Genomic DNA, 14650 nt, shown 5'->3' on the forward strand with positions numbered 1-14650 from the left:
ACATTGCCACAACAGCACCAATGTTACCCCCACCACCATGACCACCACCAGCGTCATCACTACCTCCCAGCAATGTCGCCAAACCACCACCACCACCATCACCACCACTATTATCACCACTTCCATCACCACTCTCACCTTAATTGCTACCAACCCCCACCTTCCCCCCCCCCCCCAACCCCAGCTTCACCAACATCATCATCATCGTCACCGCCAACACCATCATCACCCACCCACACCAACACCCAACACCCGACCCCCCCCCCCCCCCCCCCCCCCCCCACACACATCCACAACCGCCCGCCCTCATTCCCCTTCTTTTTGAGGGAAGGATCTATTTTCTGTCTTTCCTGCAGCTCTTCGTCGGCCCTCTGTGAGAACCAAGGATTCTCTGACTGGCACCACAATAGATAATCTTCACACCACAAAAGATGAACCACTCGAGACCTGAGGGAACCGACGATATCATTGAGGCTCTCTGTGGATGTTCTCTTCTGTGGGCCGGCCTCGAGTCCGCTGGGATTGGGTCGTCCCTTTTCGCCGGACCTTAAGCTTTCTCTTTGTGAGCCTTCGCCAAAAAGCCGGTCCCCCTATTCAGAAAGCGCTCACCTCTGCTTGCCCTCTAAGGACAATGGGCCCCAATAAGCTCCACTGAGGGGAGGGCCTCCAAAAACAAGACGCTTTGATACTTTCGGAGTGGACCTCCTTCCCAGCCATGTGGACCGGCCGCAGTTCTGCGGCACTTCAGCCCCATTAACCTCCTTAGTCATGGGGGACGCAGAGCCCGGGTCTAAGCCCTCCCTCTCCTTGTGTCCTGCTGGTCTTCAGACCTCCGTGGTCTGAGGCCTCCTCAAACAAGAGAGGCGGCGAGAGATTAAATACCGATGTATTGAATCATCGCACATAGCCACCGCAACCCAGTCGGTTGTCAGGCCCGTGGAGCAGAGCTCCTCCAGCTGGGCCTCAGTCAGGTTCCGACAACGGACCCGACGGTGCTGTAGGGAGGGACGGGGGGAATCCAAAGTGTAGGACTGTTGTTATTGCTGTGTGAGTCATGCAGGGGGAGGTTGAGTAAGGATTTGAGACACACAGAAAGAGAGAGAGAGAGAGACAGAGAGAGAGAGAGATGCCAAGAGAGATTAACAGGAAACACTGGCATCATTGTGTGTATATTATGGAGGATGGGATCATCCCCCACAATGCACCGGGGGCCCTGACTGGGTGTGGATCAGTGGGGGGGTGGGATCAGGGTCAGGGTACTCATAGGGTTGTGGAGAATTACAAGGAGTTGAATTAAGGCAGAAGTGAATTGGGAGAGGTGCGCGCGTGCGTGCGTGCGTGCGTGCGTGCGTGTGTGTGTGTGTGTTTGTTTTTGGAGGATAAGCTAAGGCATCTACGTATAAATACCCTTTCAGCACGTTTTCTTAAAGGTTTTCCCCAAATAATTAATAAAAAAAAAAGAACCGAAATGAGATAATGTTCAGCCTCTAACGTGATTTTCCTCCTTGCTTTGTCTTTTGTTTGCGCAGCACTTACAGAACCCGGCCAACTTCCAGACCGCCGCCACAGAGCTGTTGGACTGGTGCGGGGATCCCCGGGCCTTCCAGAGGCCCTTTGAGCAAAGCCTCATGGGCTGCCTGACGGTACAAAACAATAATCATGCTTTCCCTCAGGTTTTTATTCAGGTGCCTAGTTATTTTTTTATCTTTTTTTTTTTAAAAGCACCCCTGTAGTTTGTCCCGCAGACACGGGGCAAACACTCATTAAGTACGATTTGGAGGGAGAAAAAAAGAGACAATGAAGCGATTCATGGGTTTTGGTCTTAACTTGACGCGTAATCTGTAACAAGGAAGACGTTTGAGCCCGGCCTCATATGGATTAGAACGTGAACTTCCATATATGTAATTTTTTTTAAACCTGAATTTTTGGGTTGTGATTGACTAGGAGTGACTAAGGCTCATATTGATGATAATTCTGACTGTGGGAGATGGAGTGGGCATAAAACAGCAGGCTAATAGGATGAAAAATACTTTATTAATCCCAGATGGGAAATGTCAGTGTCACAGCAGAAAGTACAGAACAGGAATTAAAGGGATTTGAAAAAGATACCTTCCATCTATTTATCAGCAAAATGTAGTAGAATGCAGATATCAGAGTTAGGCTAACGTTATGCTAGGCCATTCGGTTACTTTCTCCATCGTCTCTGACGGCTATGCAGGGCACTGGACCTGGCCCTGACGGGGCCAGCGACAGGGGTTACGGCCCTAGTCAGCTGCCGTGGTCCCTGGCTCCACTTTGCAAGCTTAACACACTCTCTCCCAGAAAGAGATTTAGAAAGGCTGGGCCTGGTCACTCACCTCTGGCTAACCTCTCACTCTCACAAGCTAGTGTTCATCAATCTGGGAACCGGGCCAGAACCGGAGGCCCTGAGGAGCCCTTGCTAAGGCGTGGGCAAGAATACACACACACACGCACACGAACACGCACACAATCACACACACACACACACACACACACACACACACACACACACACACACACACACACACACACACTCCCTTTATCTATCTGTCTCTTTCTTTGTGTCTCCCTCCTTTTCTTTCTTCTTTCTATCTCTCTCTCTCTCTCTCTCTCTCTCTCTCTCTCTCTCTCTCTCTCACTCAAACCCATGCACACACACACACATACACAAAGACACACACTTTTTTTGATTCACTCGCCCAGGTGGGTCACACTGCAATGAACCCCCTGAAGGAAGGAGAGAAGTGGTCGAGTGAGCAAACGAATGAAAGCTCATTAATGTGTAAATCTGAATACAAGGCTGTTCTTAAAGGCCCCATGAGGACCCATACAGCCAGGCCCACCCCCCAACTGAGCCCCCCTTTCAGAATGGGACCATTTTCAGAAGCCAAATAGTTTCAGATTCTGCCAATAGAGTAGCAAGCCTGTCTTATCTGGTGAATTGCAGCCACCGCTTAAAATCCAAGACATTCTTCCAGGTCCTTGTTGTGTTGGGTTCTGTTTCTATTTGTGAAGAGAATAAAGAGCTACTTAATTTGCGTTGTATCTTTTACAACACCGCGTCTCGATGAGGGATTATCCCCGATGAAGGAAGACAGAGGAAACTTGATTCACGCAAGACTCTCGATGGTTACAAACGTGTGTGTGCATGTCAACACACGTGCACTAAAGGGTTGGTGGGGCCGGGGGTCCACCTTCATCACTGTGATTCTTTGCGTAACAAAAACGTGTCCACAAAATAAATCGGAGAAAGTCCCTTGCGATTCCCTTGCGAGAACCTAGGAACCTAGGTGGGAATCAAACCCGGGTCTGCCATTGTTTTTGACTTTGAGTTATGGTTGAAGTTATGAATTATGAGGTGAGGTGTGATGAAATATTAGCTTGCCTGTGTGCATTTTGTGGTGATATGCGGTGTGGTAATTGATTCCTGGGTCTCACCTGGGAAGTGGGTTTGTCTGAGACACAATCTACCTGGAGCCTATAGGAAAAAGCGATAGGAAAATCTCATTGTTGAGGTTGGAAGGAAAGAAACAATTGTCTAACCACATTATTCACATTATTCTTCACATCATTCTACAAATTCACTTTATTTCGTTTTGTTTTTCCTGGGAAGTTAACTGGAGAGTTCTGCTTAATAAATTAGTCAGTATCAAGTTGTAATCTGCATGCTTTCAAGGACATGTGTGTCAGACGATCTGTTCCTCTAACCTGTGGTGGAACAAGAAGGGTGAGCGAAGGGTTAGCCACTTCAGCCATATTGTTTACATGCTTAGCGCATTAGTGTCTTGATCCACCTAGATGAAACTCCCCTGCCCTGACCACAATAATCCACTAGCCATACAAACCCCTTGTGTGAGTGTGACTCTCCCGTCACGGCTCTGTGACTCAGTCCTCCTGACTGCTGTGCAGATGGTTGTGTTTGGGCCGCTGCTGTAGTCCCAGTCCTGGTAGTGCAGATTCAGCTCTGGAGCCGTAGACGTCTCCCATCTGTCAGCACTTCACCTCATGGCTCTGTTGGCTGCTCCGCTGTCTCTGGGTTTATTTTGTTACCGCTTTTCTCTTGCCTTATGTTCGGTGTACGCTATAGAGTGAGGATATAAGTGTTGTTGTTTTTTTTGCTGTGATATTTTTACTCTGGGTGTGTTTGTTGGATTGTATATATTATATATTTTGCCCAGACCAATTTTGTACTTGATGTCTATTACTGTGTGTTATTATCGCCATTGATAACACATTCATGCTGTCAATTATGCCAATTATATCGGCTCTTTTGCACACACACACACACACACACACACACACACACACACACACACACACACACACACACACACACACACACACAAAAAGGAAAGGATCATACTTAACGCTTCAGAATCACCCTTCCATTGCACACCGACCATAAACCAAAATGTCAGGTCATTCCCCCCCCCCCCCCCCCCCCCCCCCCCCCGCCCCGCCCGGCGCCCCACCCTCCTCCCTTCACGCCCCCACCTCCGGCTCCTCCTCCTCCACTGCTGCCGCTGCGTCTCACTCCCTCCATCCTATAACTTGAGTCCTAAGTGCAGCCAGACAGCCGTGTCTAAAAGGGACATTGGCTAATGTTCCCCCCGCGCGCCGGTTCAGCCGGCTCATCCTGTTCTGTGGACGGTGGGGGACGGCGGGGACGGGAGGGAAGCCATCGCCTGGTCGCAGACACCGCCAGAATAGCTCTTCCCCCTCTGTGATATGGATTAACTCCTGTCTCTTAAATCCTCTTGCCGTGCTCATGACAATGCATAGGAGTAAAGGAAGCACACATGCACATGCACGCAGACAGAAACGCGTGCACGCACACACAGAAACACACACTCTCAGAAAGGCTACGATGGTGCTGTGGAGACAATATCATGCGTCGCGTTCTTTATTGGGAAAGTACCTTGAATGTATTTTTAGATGTGATTAAAAGTTATTGTCATGTCATAAAGGCATGCTAAACCCTCTACTACTACTACTACCTACATTTAGGTGTACGCAATAGAGCTTTCCCTCTATGCTCCGAACACACTCATAGTGGAACCAACACCCTTTTGAATCCCATGTAATGCACATAGAGCGGCCATCTTGGTTCTAAACACTAGCTGGGAGGGGTGAACTGAACTGCGGAGTTCCGCTCTCAGTTGAAGCATTTAGAGCCAAGATGGCCACTAGGTGAGTAGGCCCGCTGGCAGGTGACGCTCCTCCCATCCCTGTGCACTAGATTGGCTGGTGTTGCGGCAGACTCACTCACTCCCTCTCTCTCGGAGTCATTCAAAGTCCTCCTTACTCTGGCTTGCTGGAGCAATCCAGACTCCAGACTCCACATTAATTGAAGTTTGCCTGCGAGAGTGCTTGCCTGCGAGTCTGAGCGTGTGTGTAGCGTGTGTGTGTGTTTGCATGTGTGTCATGTGAGTGTCTGTGTATTTAGTGTTTTGTGTGTGTTTGCATTTTTGTGCTAGTCTTTGTGCACGTAAGTGTGTGTGTGTGCCCTCTGTGTGTAATTTAAGTTTCTGTGTATTAAGTGATCTGCATGTGTTTCCATGTGTCTGCTTGCATGTGTGTGTATGTGTGTGTGTGTGTGTGTGTGTGTGTGTGTGTGTGGTTCAGTGTGTCCCTAGTAAAACGCATCAAGATGCAGCCCAATAGCAGTTACCCATGGCTTTGACTATCAACACGCCTTTAAAAGCCAAAGGATCAAATCTGCTTTTATTGTGGCCTTTTGTTTTCTCTGCATTCATTATTCATTCAAATAGATAGGGTATTTTATAGCACTGAATATTTAATCATCTCTTAGATGGATTAATACATAGACAGATGCCACTGCTATTGATCCTGAATGAATAGAGACACACCATGCCATGGAGACTCCGCTCCCATGGCTCTAACGTGTTTTGCTCTTATTTAAAATATGCTTCGATATGTTCCCTTCAAGAGTAAACATCTCCTCCTCCAATGGAAGCGTATCCCAGAGGTGTTGGGGTACACAGTCTTTCAAACCACACGGGATTGCTCCTTCCTCCATACATTTTTCCATCTATCCCTCCCGTCTTTTCGCCCCCTGCCTCTCAATCCAAATCCGGGGTGTCGTGGAGAAGTGCTGTTGTGTATTGCTTGACTCCCATTGTCGACCTGATGAGAACACACCTAACACCTGCCTGCTGAGAATAATCAGCAGGGTCCTGTAGACACCTGTCGCTTAACAAACGAAAACGAAAGGTTTTTAAACGACGGTGGAAACGCTGAGACTAGTGAACTCAGATTGTCAATGAGCGGGAGATGAAGCGTGACTTACCCCCCCATCATGACCCCCCCGTTCCTCTCTGTTCTCGTGCCTCCTCTAGGTGGTGAGCCGGGTGGCTGCACAGCAGGGCTATGACCTGGACCTGGGCTACCGGCTGCTAGCGGTGTGCGCCGCCAACAGAGACAAGTTCACCCCCAAGTCCGCAGGTAGGACCCCCGCCCCATCTACCGCTCTCTATGAGATATACTGTCATTGCTGTTAGCTCCTGGTCTCCCACTCTCGAGCGTCACAGACACACAGACACACAGACACACACACACACACACACACACACACACACACACACACACACACACACACACACACACACACACACACACACACACACACACACACACACACAGACACAAAGACACACACACACACACACACACACACACACACACACACACACACACACAAAAAAGAGTGATGCCTTTGTTATGTTTAGCTTTTTTCCTCGATTCACTGCGTATGACCCTCGACTGATCCAAAACGTTTTCCTCAAGTGAATAAATACGTCATGGTCGACCGAGTCATCCGGTGATTGAGCACCCTGTAGCATCAATCTATCTCATTCCATTATGATTAAATGTGGTATAAAGTAGTCCCGTAGATCTCCTTCCTGGTTCCATTCAGATCAACTGTCTTGTCAGTCAGCGTATATATTACCCTTGTGCTCCAGCATAATAAAAGGTAGCCTAAGTGGTCATGTCCAGCTCACCTGGCACCTCACCTGGTATGAGCACTTCTGGGGTTCATGGTTTGATTCCCACTAGGGCCACCTCATGCCAAGAGTGTAATACATGCAACGCCAAACGGCATGTACAGTTTGATATAGGATCCACTTGGGCAATACGTGTGCAGGTATAAAAAGACGTGTGCTATCTTCATTATGAAGTGCATCAGGTACTGTATGTGCCTGTGTATCCAACCCAATGGAAGTAGAGGCTCTTGTGTTCGGATGGAGGTGTTGGGTCTGCGATCCTACTCAGACAGAGTATAGCTTCAATGGGGAAGTCCTATTACCCCCAGCCCCCCCCCCGTTACATGCGCTGTGCTCGTGTTTTAGGGTCCTTTGACTCTTTTGTCGTTTTATGCTCAATCTCAAATCTTGAGGCCTCAGACATCACACGTGAGCCTGCAGAGCATTATAGCGTCTGATATTTTTAGTTCCCATTAAACTTTCATGTGCCATCGAGACTGTCCGGGTGGCCGCCTTAGGAAAACAGTGTACTCGACACACTGGGTTTCAGCATGCGTGCACTACTAACTGGTGCAGGGATGACAGAGAGGGATGGAGAGGTAGTTCAAGGAGAGAGAGCCAGAGAGAGAGATGGAGAGAGAAACTGAGAGAATAATAATGATGGAGAGGTAGTCAGGGAAAGAAAGAGTTGGAGAGACAGTTAGCAACAGAGCAAAGACAGCCCTAGAGAGAAAGAATGAGCTAGTGACAAAGGGAAACGGAGAGAACAAGACAGAGGAGGAAAGAGAGAGAGAGAAACAGAGGCGAAGATGGCTCTGTGGAGAATACAAAAAAAGCCATGGAGAAAGGAAATATATGTTGACAAAGAGAGAGATCGAGGGAGAAAAGGGGGAGCAGGCAACAGAGGAAAGGGAACAATAGTGATGGAGGGAGAGAAAGGGAGAGAGAAAGAGAGAGAGAAGCAGCGAGTGAGCTAATGCTCTCTCCTCAGACATTTACCCATCAAATCCAATTTCCCCTCCAAACCTTTGGTCGACTCCTCAGACCCCGCCTCCTGAAGCCCATCTGTTCGGGTGTGTTTGTCAGAACATGTGTTTGTCGCCCAGGCTGTCAGGTGGAGGGGGATGGAAGATGGATGGCCCTGAAAGGTGTCCATGATGTGGGGTCGGAGCTCACTCACTCACCCTGGCAGCCAAAGCCTCTCGGCCACATTACCAATAAAACCCTGTGTTTAGACGTTACCTAGATGACAGCAGTAGCCCCGCCCCAACATCAGGCCCTGAAATGATTGAATGTGGTAATGGGCTTATCCAATATTGGTGTAGATCATTAGTTCAATCTTAACGATTTTCTAGCTTTAATGGTTTTATGCAAAAAATGTTGCTTCAGGACATTCTCATTCGATTTTGAAAAAGCGTGAAGGATGTATATTTTGGATGGCACGGTTAACAGTTATGGTCCTTGAATAATTGTTTTCACTTTTCCCTGTGTCATATAAAAAGGCTTTTAATGGTGGACATTTTCTCTGCATGATTCGTTTTAAAACTCTCTCTGCTTCTGCCTGAATATCAACTTTCATTCGAGACGGGCTCATCTTGTTGGAAAGGCATCGTAAATGAGCAGACAGATGTCAATATTGCGTGCTTGTTTCCTGTATCTCTCCTTCCTCACCCCCCGTTTACTCCCTCCACCTCCCCTCTCTCTCTCATCTCCCTCCCTCCTCCCCTCCCTTCCCCTGTCCTTTCTTCCTTTCCTCTCTGTCCATCTTCCTCCCTCCTCCCTCTCCTCCCCGTCTCCCTTCCGGATTTCTTCCTTCCCTCTCTCTCCATCTCCCCCCCTCCCTCCCTCCTTCTCTGTGTGGATTATAGCTAATGTGATTGTCAGCCAGCCTCTGCTGCTCAGTCTCTGGGTCTACGGGCCGGTCCTGAGCCTCACAGAGTGAATCATGGGCTGGGGGGGGAGGGAGGGAGGGAGGGAGGGAGGGGAGGGGACGGATGGACGTTGATGGTTCTGGGATTGAATAGAGGACAGCTCTGTGTTTCAGGAACGGCTGTTTATACGCACAACGCAGGACACAAATGTGAAGCTGTGCTGTAATTAAGACCGGAAGGAGGGGGGGATGGAGGAAAGAGGAAGGCGCGATGGGAAGGAGAGGGCTAGGAAAGAGGAGACGTGTTGCCGGCGGCCGTGCAGCGAGGAGGCGCGGCGGGGGCGGGCGGAGGAAGATGATGTCTCCTTGGGTAGCCCTTACTCACCGAGCATCCGTCTTATCTCGGTTACACGAGCGTCTGTCTGAGCGGGCAGACAGAGGGGCGGCGGAGAGGCCGGCACGTGCGCTGTGGGACGTGCACGGCGGCCCACGTGAACCACAACACCAGAGCGTTCACACATGCATGCACCCGTTTAGGACGCCGAACGCATTAACCAGTAGGACCTAAACGAGCATGAGGAGGGCTTTGAGGCGGTGATGCGTTGTTTTTATCTATGTTCATTCAGACATAGAGGAAATGTACATACACAGACATTTTATGCATTTCATGAGCATTTGCATAACTTGTGTGTGTGTGTGTGTGTGTGTGTGTGTGTGTGTGTGTGTGTGTGTGTGTGTGGTGCACATGTATGAAAAGTGCTTCCACCAGCACTTTTCCCTGACAGCCCGTGTGGCGACAGAGAGGCTGGACCTCTGACACCTGAGAGCCCAGACAAAGGCCAGGAGTCTGGGATGCTCTCTACAGCTCCCTGGGGCTGGGTGCTGGAGGTGGGGGCTGGGGGGGAGAACCAGACTTTTTAGACTGCTGATCAATCACATTAAGGATCAAGATGGTATCAGTCATGAAGCACTTATTGCCGTCAGTTCATCATAGACAGCGGCTGTGTAGTAGCTTAGCTGTTTGATTGTTTGAGTAAGTCGTTTTTCTCTTGTCATTATGCCATCAAAAACAGAAAGAAGTTCAGGAGGGTAAGGGTTGGAATTTAATATTTCACTCTTATTCCTCCAGTGCCCAAGACCCCCATGATGGGTAGAATGAGACAGCCAGAGCATGGCATCAAGACTTTAAATAGGCTAAAGGGAAACTGTGAACAAATATTTTAGTCTGTCATTAAGGGAGAAATCCGGTGTAAATGGATCTGGGATATGTTTAGTATGATAACGAGTTGGAATGTTTGTTTGGGAGCAAAAAAGCGCGTATAGAAGCATTCTTAAATTGACTGTTTTTAGCCGATTCTACCAAAACGCTGTTTGTAAGACTCGATAGGTCAATCTACTTATCGAGTCTTAAAAACAAGATGGCGTCGACTGGTGAACTACTGATGGTATTGTGGGTATAAAATGTCCTATTTAATAAACAATCTGTACACTTACAAAGTTATCAATGCCTTAATTTATATGTTAAGACCCTTATTATACTACCAAAGAAGTGTCGGGCTACTTTAGCCTTTTAAGTGGATTAAAATAGTGATTTAGTTTTTACCATAACACATGCCCCTATCGTTCCAAGTTTATAGCGTTTTGATAGAATCGGCTAAAGACAGCCTATATGCGCTTTTTTGCTCCAAAACGAACGTTCCAACTCTTTATCATACCAAACATATCCCAAATCCAATTTACACCGGATTTGTCCTTTAACCAGCTTAGGCTATTTTTTTATATTCATTTTATAGCTACTGTTCATTTACTTTAGTTTTATTGACTTCATTTATTAAATTAGCCAATGTTTCAATAATCACAGGGGAAACTATAGCTGTTGATTGACCATGTGTTTATAAAAATGACAAGTTTCTGATATTTTAAGCAAGAAAACACAGCAACATCGTAGGAAAATACTCTTATTGTGGCCGTTTAACTGTTATCAGGTCAGGAATAAAGGTTTTGGTCTATCTGGGTCGTGTGAACTCATATTGTGGCTAGCAAGAGATTAACCGGTCGCTCTGATCCAGTCAAGAGATTTGTCTGCCAATAGATGAGCCAGCATGAGCAATGTTAGCGTCAATGTATTATGTAGAATGCTAGTAGATAACCATGGCCGTGTAAGTTATAGGCTTTTAGCTTTTGAAGCTAGAAGACAGTTTGTAAAGCACACAATAATCAATGTGAATATATGAGATGAATGGCTTTTAAGTCAAATCAAAGCTTTCCATTAGTCAGATAAACACAAATCTTGATTAATGGCCAATAATATCTTGTTCTTGATGACCAATGCCAAAGTTATATATTTTGGTAGTTTTAAGTCTTCTTTTTTTTTACACTTTAATATTTGAGGACAGTGTTGGGGTCCAACTGTAATGATTAAGGGTCGACAAGAAGGTAGTTTCCTGGATATTACTTTGTGGAATATACAGTAATTAATAATATAGCTAGCCATCTATATGTCAAAATTACAATACCCCGTTTCTACAGACAAACAAAGTACCTTCACAGTAGCCACATGATCTATTGGCAGCGCACTCAATCATCACATTGTTTACTATTGACAGTTCAAGTTCATTTTCTATCATCGAAACCGAGTGACGTCAGCTGGTTCTAAAATAGACACTGGGTAAAATCTGTGACGTGAACCAGGGTGTGTTTTACAAAACCTCTACCTGTTAAACAGGTCTCAATAACGTGTCCTTAATAGAGACGGGGTGCTGGATACATGAATGCCAGCGATGTTAAGCATTTTGTCAGAGCCAAACTCTCAGGTTCATGTGTTGAAGGCGTTGAGTGTTACTTACAGCCTCACTTGTAAGTTGCTCCGGATGAAAGACTCGGCTAAATGACGAAATGTGTAAAGGAATTATTCTTGAGGGATACCTTATTTACTATTTAGCAGATGCTTTTATCCAAAACTACTAAATTCAGATACTTGTCATTCAGGGACGCGTGGGAGTTAAACAATTTGTCTGGTTTGTAATAACTTTGTGAGTTTTTTAGAAGATCATTTGGCTTCAAAACTCCAATTTAAATCTGTGCCATCATATTGTGTTTCTATAATAAAATAATTATCACAATTTAACTCCTGCTCGGGTAGCTAATGCGTTACAATAAATTTAAAAAAATCACACTCTCGCTATGATTAAAACACAATGTTCGACGGTTTAGAGAAAACACAAAAATATTAACAGTTGGAGAATCCGACGGATGGCTGGAGTTGCCGTGGCGATGAAACATTGGAACTGGAGTGAAATAAATATGACTGTCAAACATAGAAATTCCAAGAAACATGGCACAGCACAACTTGGGTATGCTGTCAGCGACGAGTAAATCAACACGGTGCGCACACAGAGCAATCTGGAGTGTGACATCAGGAAAGCGACCAATCAGATGTATCATGTCAGGAAGTCAGCCAATCCCCCCCTCCCCCCTGTGTCACCAGTGACTGATGGTGAACTTCCAGAGCTGTTACCCATAGCTCTGGAAGTAGCTATAGTAACAAAAACAAAACAGAGTAAGCGGACTAGACACATGTTCGGAGGCTAAACACACACACACACACACACACACACACACACACACACACACACACACACACACACACACACACACACACACACACACACACACGACTCTAATCCTTCCGTTTCACACAACAAACCAGGGGTTACCCAGCTTCCTAAAGCCAAAGTGTTTAAGGTAGGAGAGAAGATGTGTAGGCATAATAGGTATTTTGTTACTGACCCAATCAACCTTACAGACTTTTATATTTAATTACTGCTGAGTAACAGCAGTGTACTGAATTATTAACAGGATAGCAGGTTTATATTTAGCGAGCAGGCCCTCTCCTCTGACACTGCCGTGGATGATGAAATGCAGCTGCAACCCAAAGCTACCTTTCAATAACTTCACTCTCAGGTTCATTGGGATTCAGCGAGCGAGCCAGCTGTAATTGGATCGGTTTACACTTTGAAACGTTAATTTAACTTTTATTTCTCTAGTGGAGCCGCTGGCGTCCGCAGTCTTTTTTGTTTTGTTTCTGCAAGCAAATGATTTAAATGCCGCAACGTTAGGTAGCAAGCACCTCCGACATCCGGAACCGTCTTCACACCCCCCATCCAGCCCCCCCGAAGCCCTGACTCGCACTATTATAAACCCAACAATGAACCTCTTGAATGCATTTCATGTGAAACGAATCAGGGCAAATAAGGATAGAAGATGGAGACAGACTGAGCAGAAGACGAGATGGAGTGTCTGAACCCATCTCCTGCTTTTCTTGAGCGGGAACGTGATTGTAAACATATTGTTATGGTGGAAGGGCTTGCTGAATCTTGATTCATTCATTTATTTGTGGTGGAAAAATGTGTATTTATGTGTAACGGCCAGGAAAACCAAATACAAACAACATTTTCAGATGTTTTAATGCTAGTTACCAAGTCAATTAGTTGTTAGTTTTGTAGTTTTTATTTTTATAAGCTAGCTAGTTAGTTTGTTTGTTAGTTAATTTCTATATTTTTTGTTTTGTTTATCTGTGGAGGATTGGGGAACCATGTCACAATACAGTGTTAAAACAGTGTTGTTATTCAACTAATTTACTACTTGACTGACTTTAAATAGTATATCTCTTTCTAACTCTATTTCTCGTCCGCCCTCCTTCCCGCCCCCTTTTCTCACTTTATCTCCCTCTCTCTCTCTCTCTCTGTCTCTGTCTCACTTTCTCTTGCTCTCGCTCACTCTCTCTTGCTCTCTCTGTCTCTGTGTGTTTCTCTCTTGCTCTCTCTGTCTCTGTCTGTCTGTCTGTCTGTCTGTCTGTCTGTCTGTCTGTCTGTCTGTCTGTCTGTCTGTCTGTCTGTCTGTCTGTCTGTCTGTCTGTCTGTCTGTCTGTCTGTCTGTCTGTCTGTCTGTCTGTCTGTGTGTGTGTGTGTGTGTGTGTGTGTGTGTGTGTGTTTGGTGCCCTTGGCTCCTTGCCTACCGTTTTTAAGCTCCACCTATTCTGCAAGTTTGCAATGTGAGCCGGCAGCAGTTTCTCAGCTTTTCTTCCCTCAACGTTGGTACAGCAGTACTCTAATATTGTCAGAGTATATGAGTGTGTGTTCAGACTTGTTCTAAAGTTTGTATGTTTGCGCATGATAAGGTGTCTGTGTGTGTTTATTGATATGTCTGAGTGCAGTTATGTGTGTGTAGTGTGTGTGTGTTCTTGTGGTCGTTGTCAGAAGGAGAGAAACACAGCGACCACACGAATAACAGGACCTCATGATGCAGGTGTGGAACACTTGCTTCCTGCTTCCTGATATCCTGCTCTCTCTCTCCATCCACACTCTGTTTGTCTTGTTGGTCCTTCTTCTCTATACCCCTCTCCCTCCCTCCCTCCCTCCCTCCCTCCCTGCTTGTCTTTTTGCCTCCGTCAACATCCCTCTCCCACTCAACCTCACCCACTTTCCCTCTCTCTCGGTCTCTCTGTCTGTCTCTCTCGCTCCCTCCTCCACCCCTCTCTCTCTCCCCCACCTCTTTCTCTCCCTCTCCTACCCTCTCCTCCCCCTCTCCTCTCTCTTCATCACTCTCTCTCCCTCCCTTGTTCTCCCCCTCAGTGGCTCCTGCTTTCTGTACAGCAGGTATACAGCAGGAGCCCATTAGTGCAGCTCTGCTTTCTGATTGGATAAGCTGGAGTAACCGGGAGACTGCCTCTGAATAATTGATGTGCATTGTGCAG

At 46.6% G+C, this 14650-nt stretch overlaps 1 protein-coding gene across 2 annotated transcripts in view; it reads left to right on the plus strand.

Moving 5' to 3' along the window:
* Positions 1-14650, plus strand: part of zmiz1a (zinc finger, MIZ-type containing 1a) — a 108949-nt gene that overhangs the window by 69099 nt on the left and 25200 nt on the right. For both annotated transcript variants that reach the window (XM_079730581.1, XM_079730582.1), the window contains exons 5-6: positions 1530-1643; positions 6381-6486. In XM_079730581.1, coding sequence (XP_079586707.1) covers positions 1530-1643; positions 6381-6486 — 220 coding nt within the window. The remainder of the gene's footprint in view (positions 1-1529; positions 1644-6380; positions 6487-14650) is intronic.

The sequence above is a fragment of the Pollachius pollachius genome, assembly GCF_949987615.1.
Source record: "Pollachius pollachius genome assembly, chromosome: 2".
Classification (NCBI taxonomy): domain Eukaryota; kingdom Metazoa; phylum Chordata; class Actinopteri; order Gadiformes; family Gadidae; genus Pollachius; species Pollachius pollachius.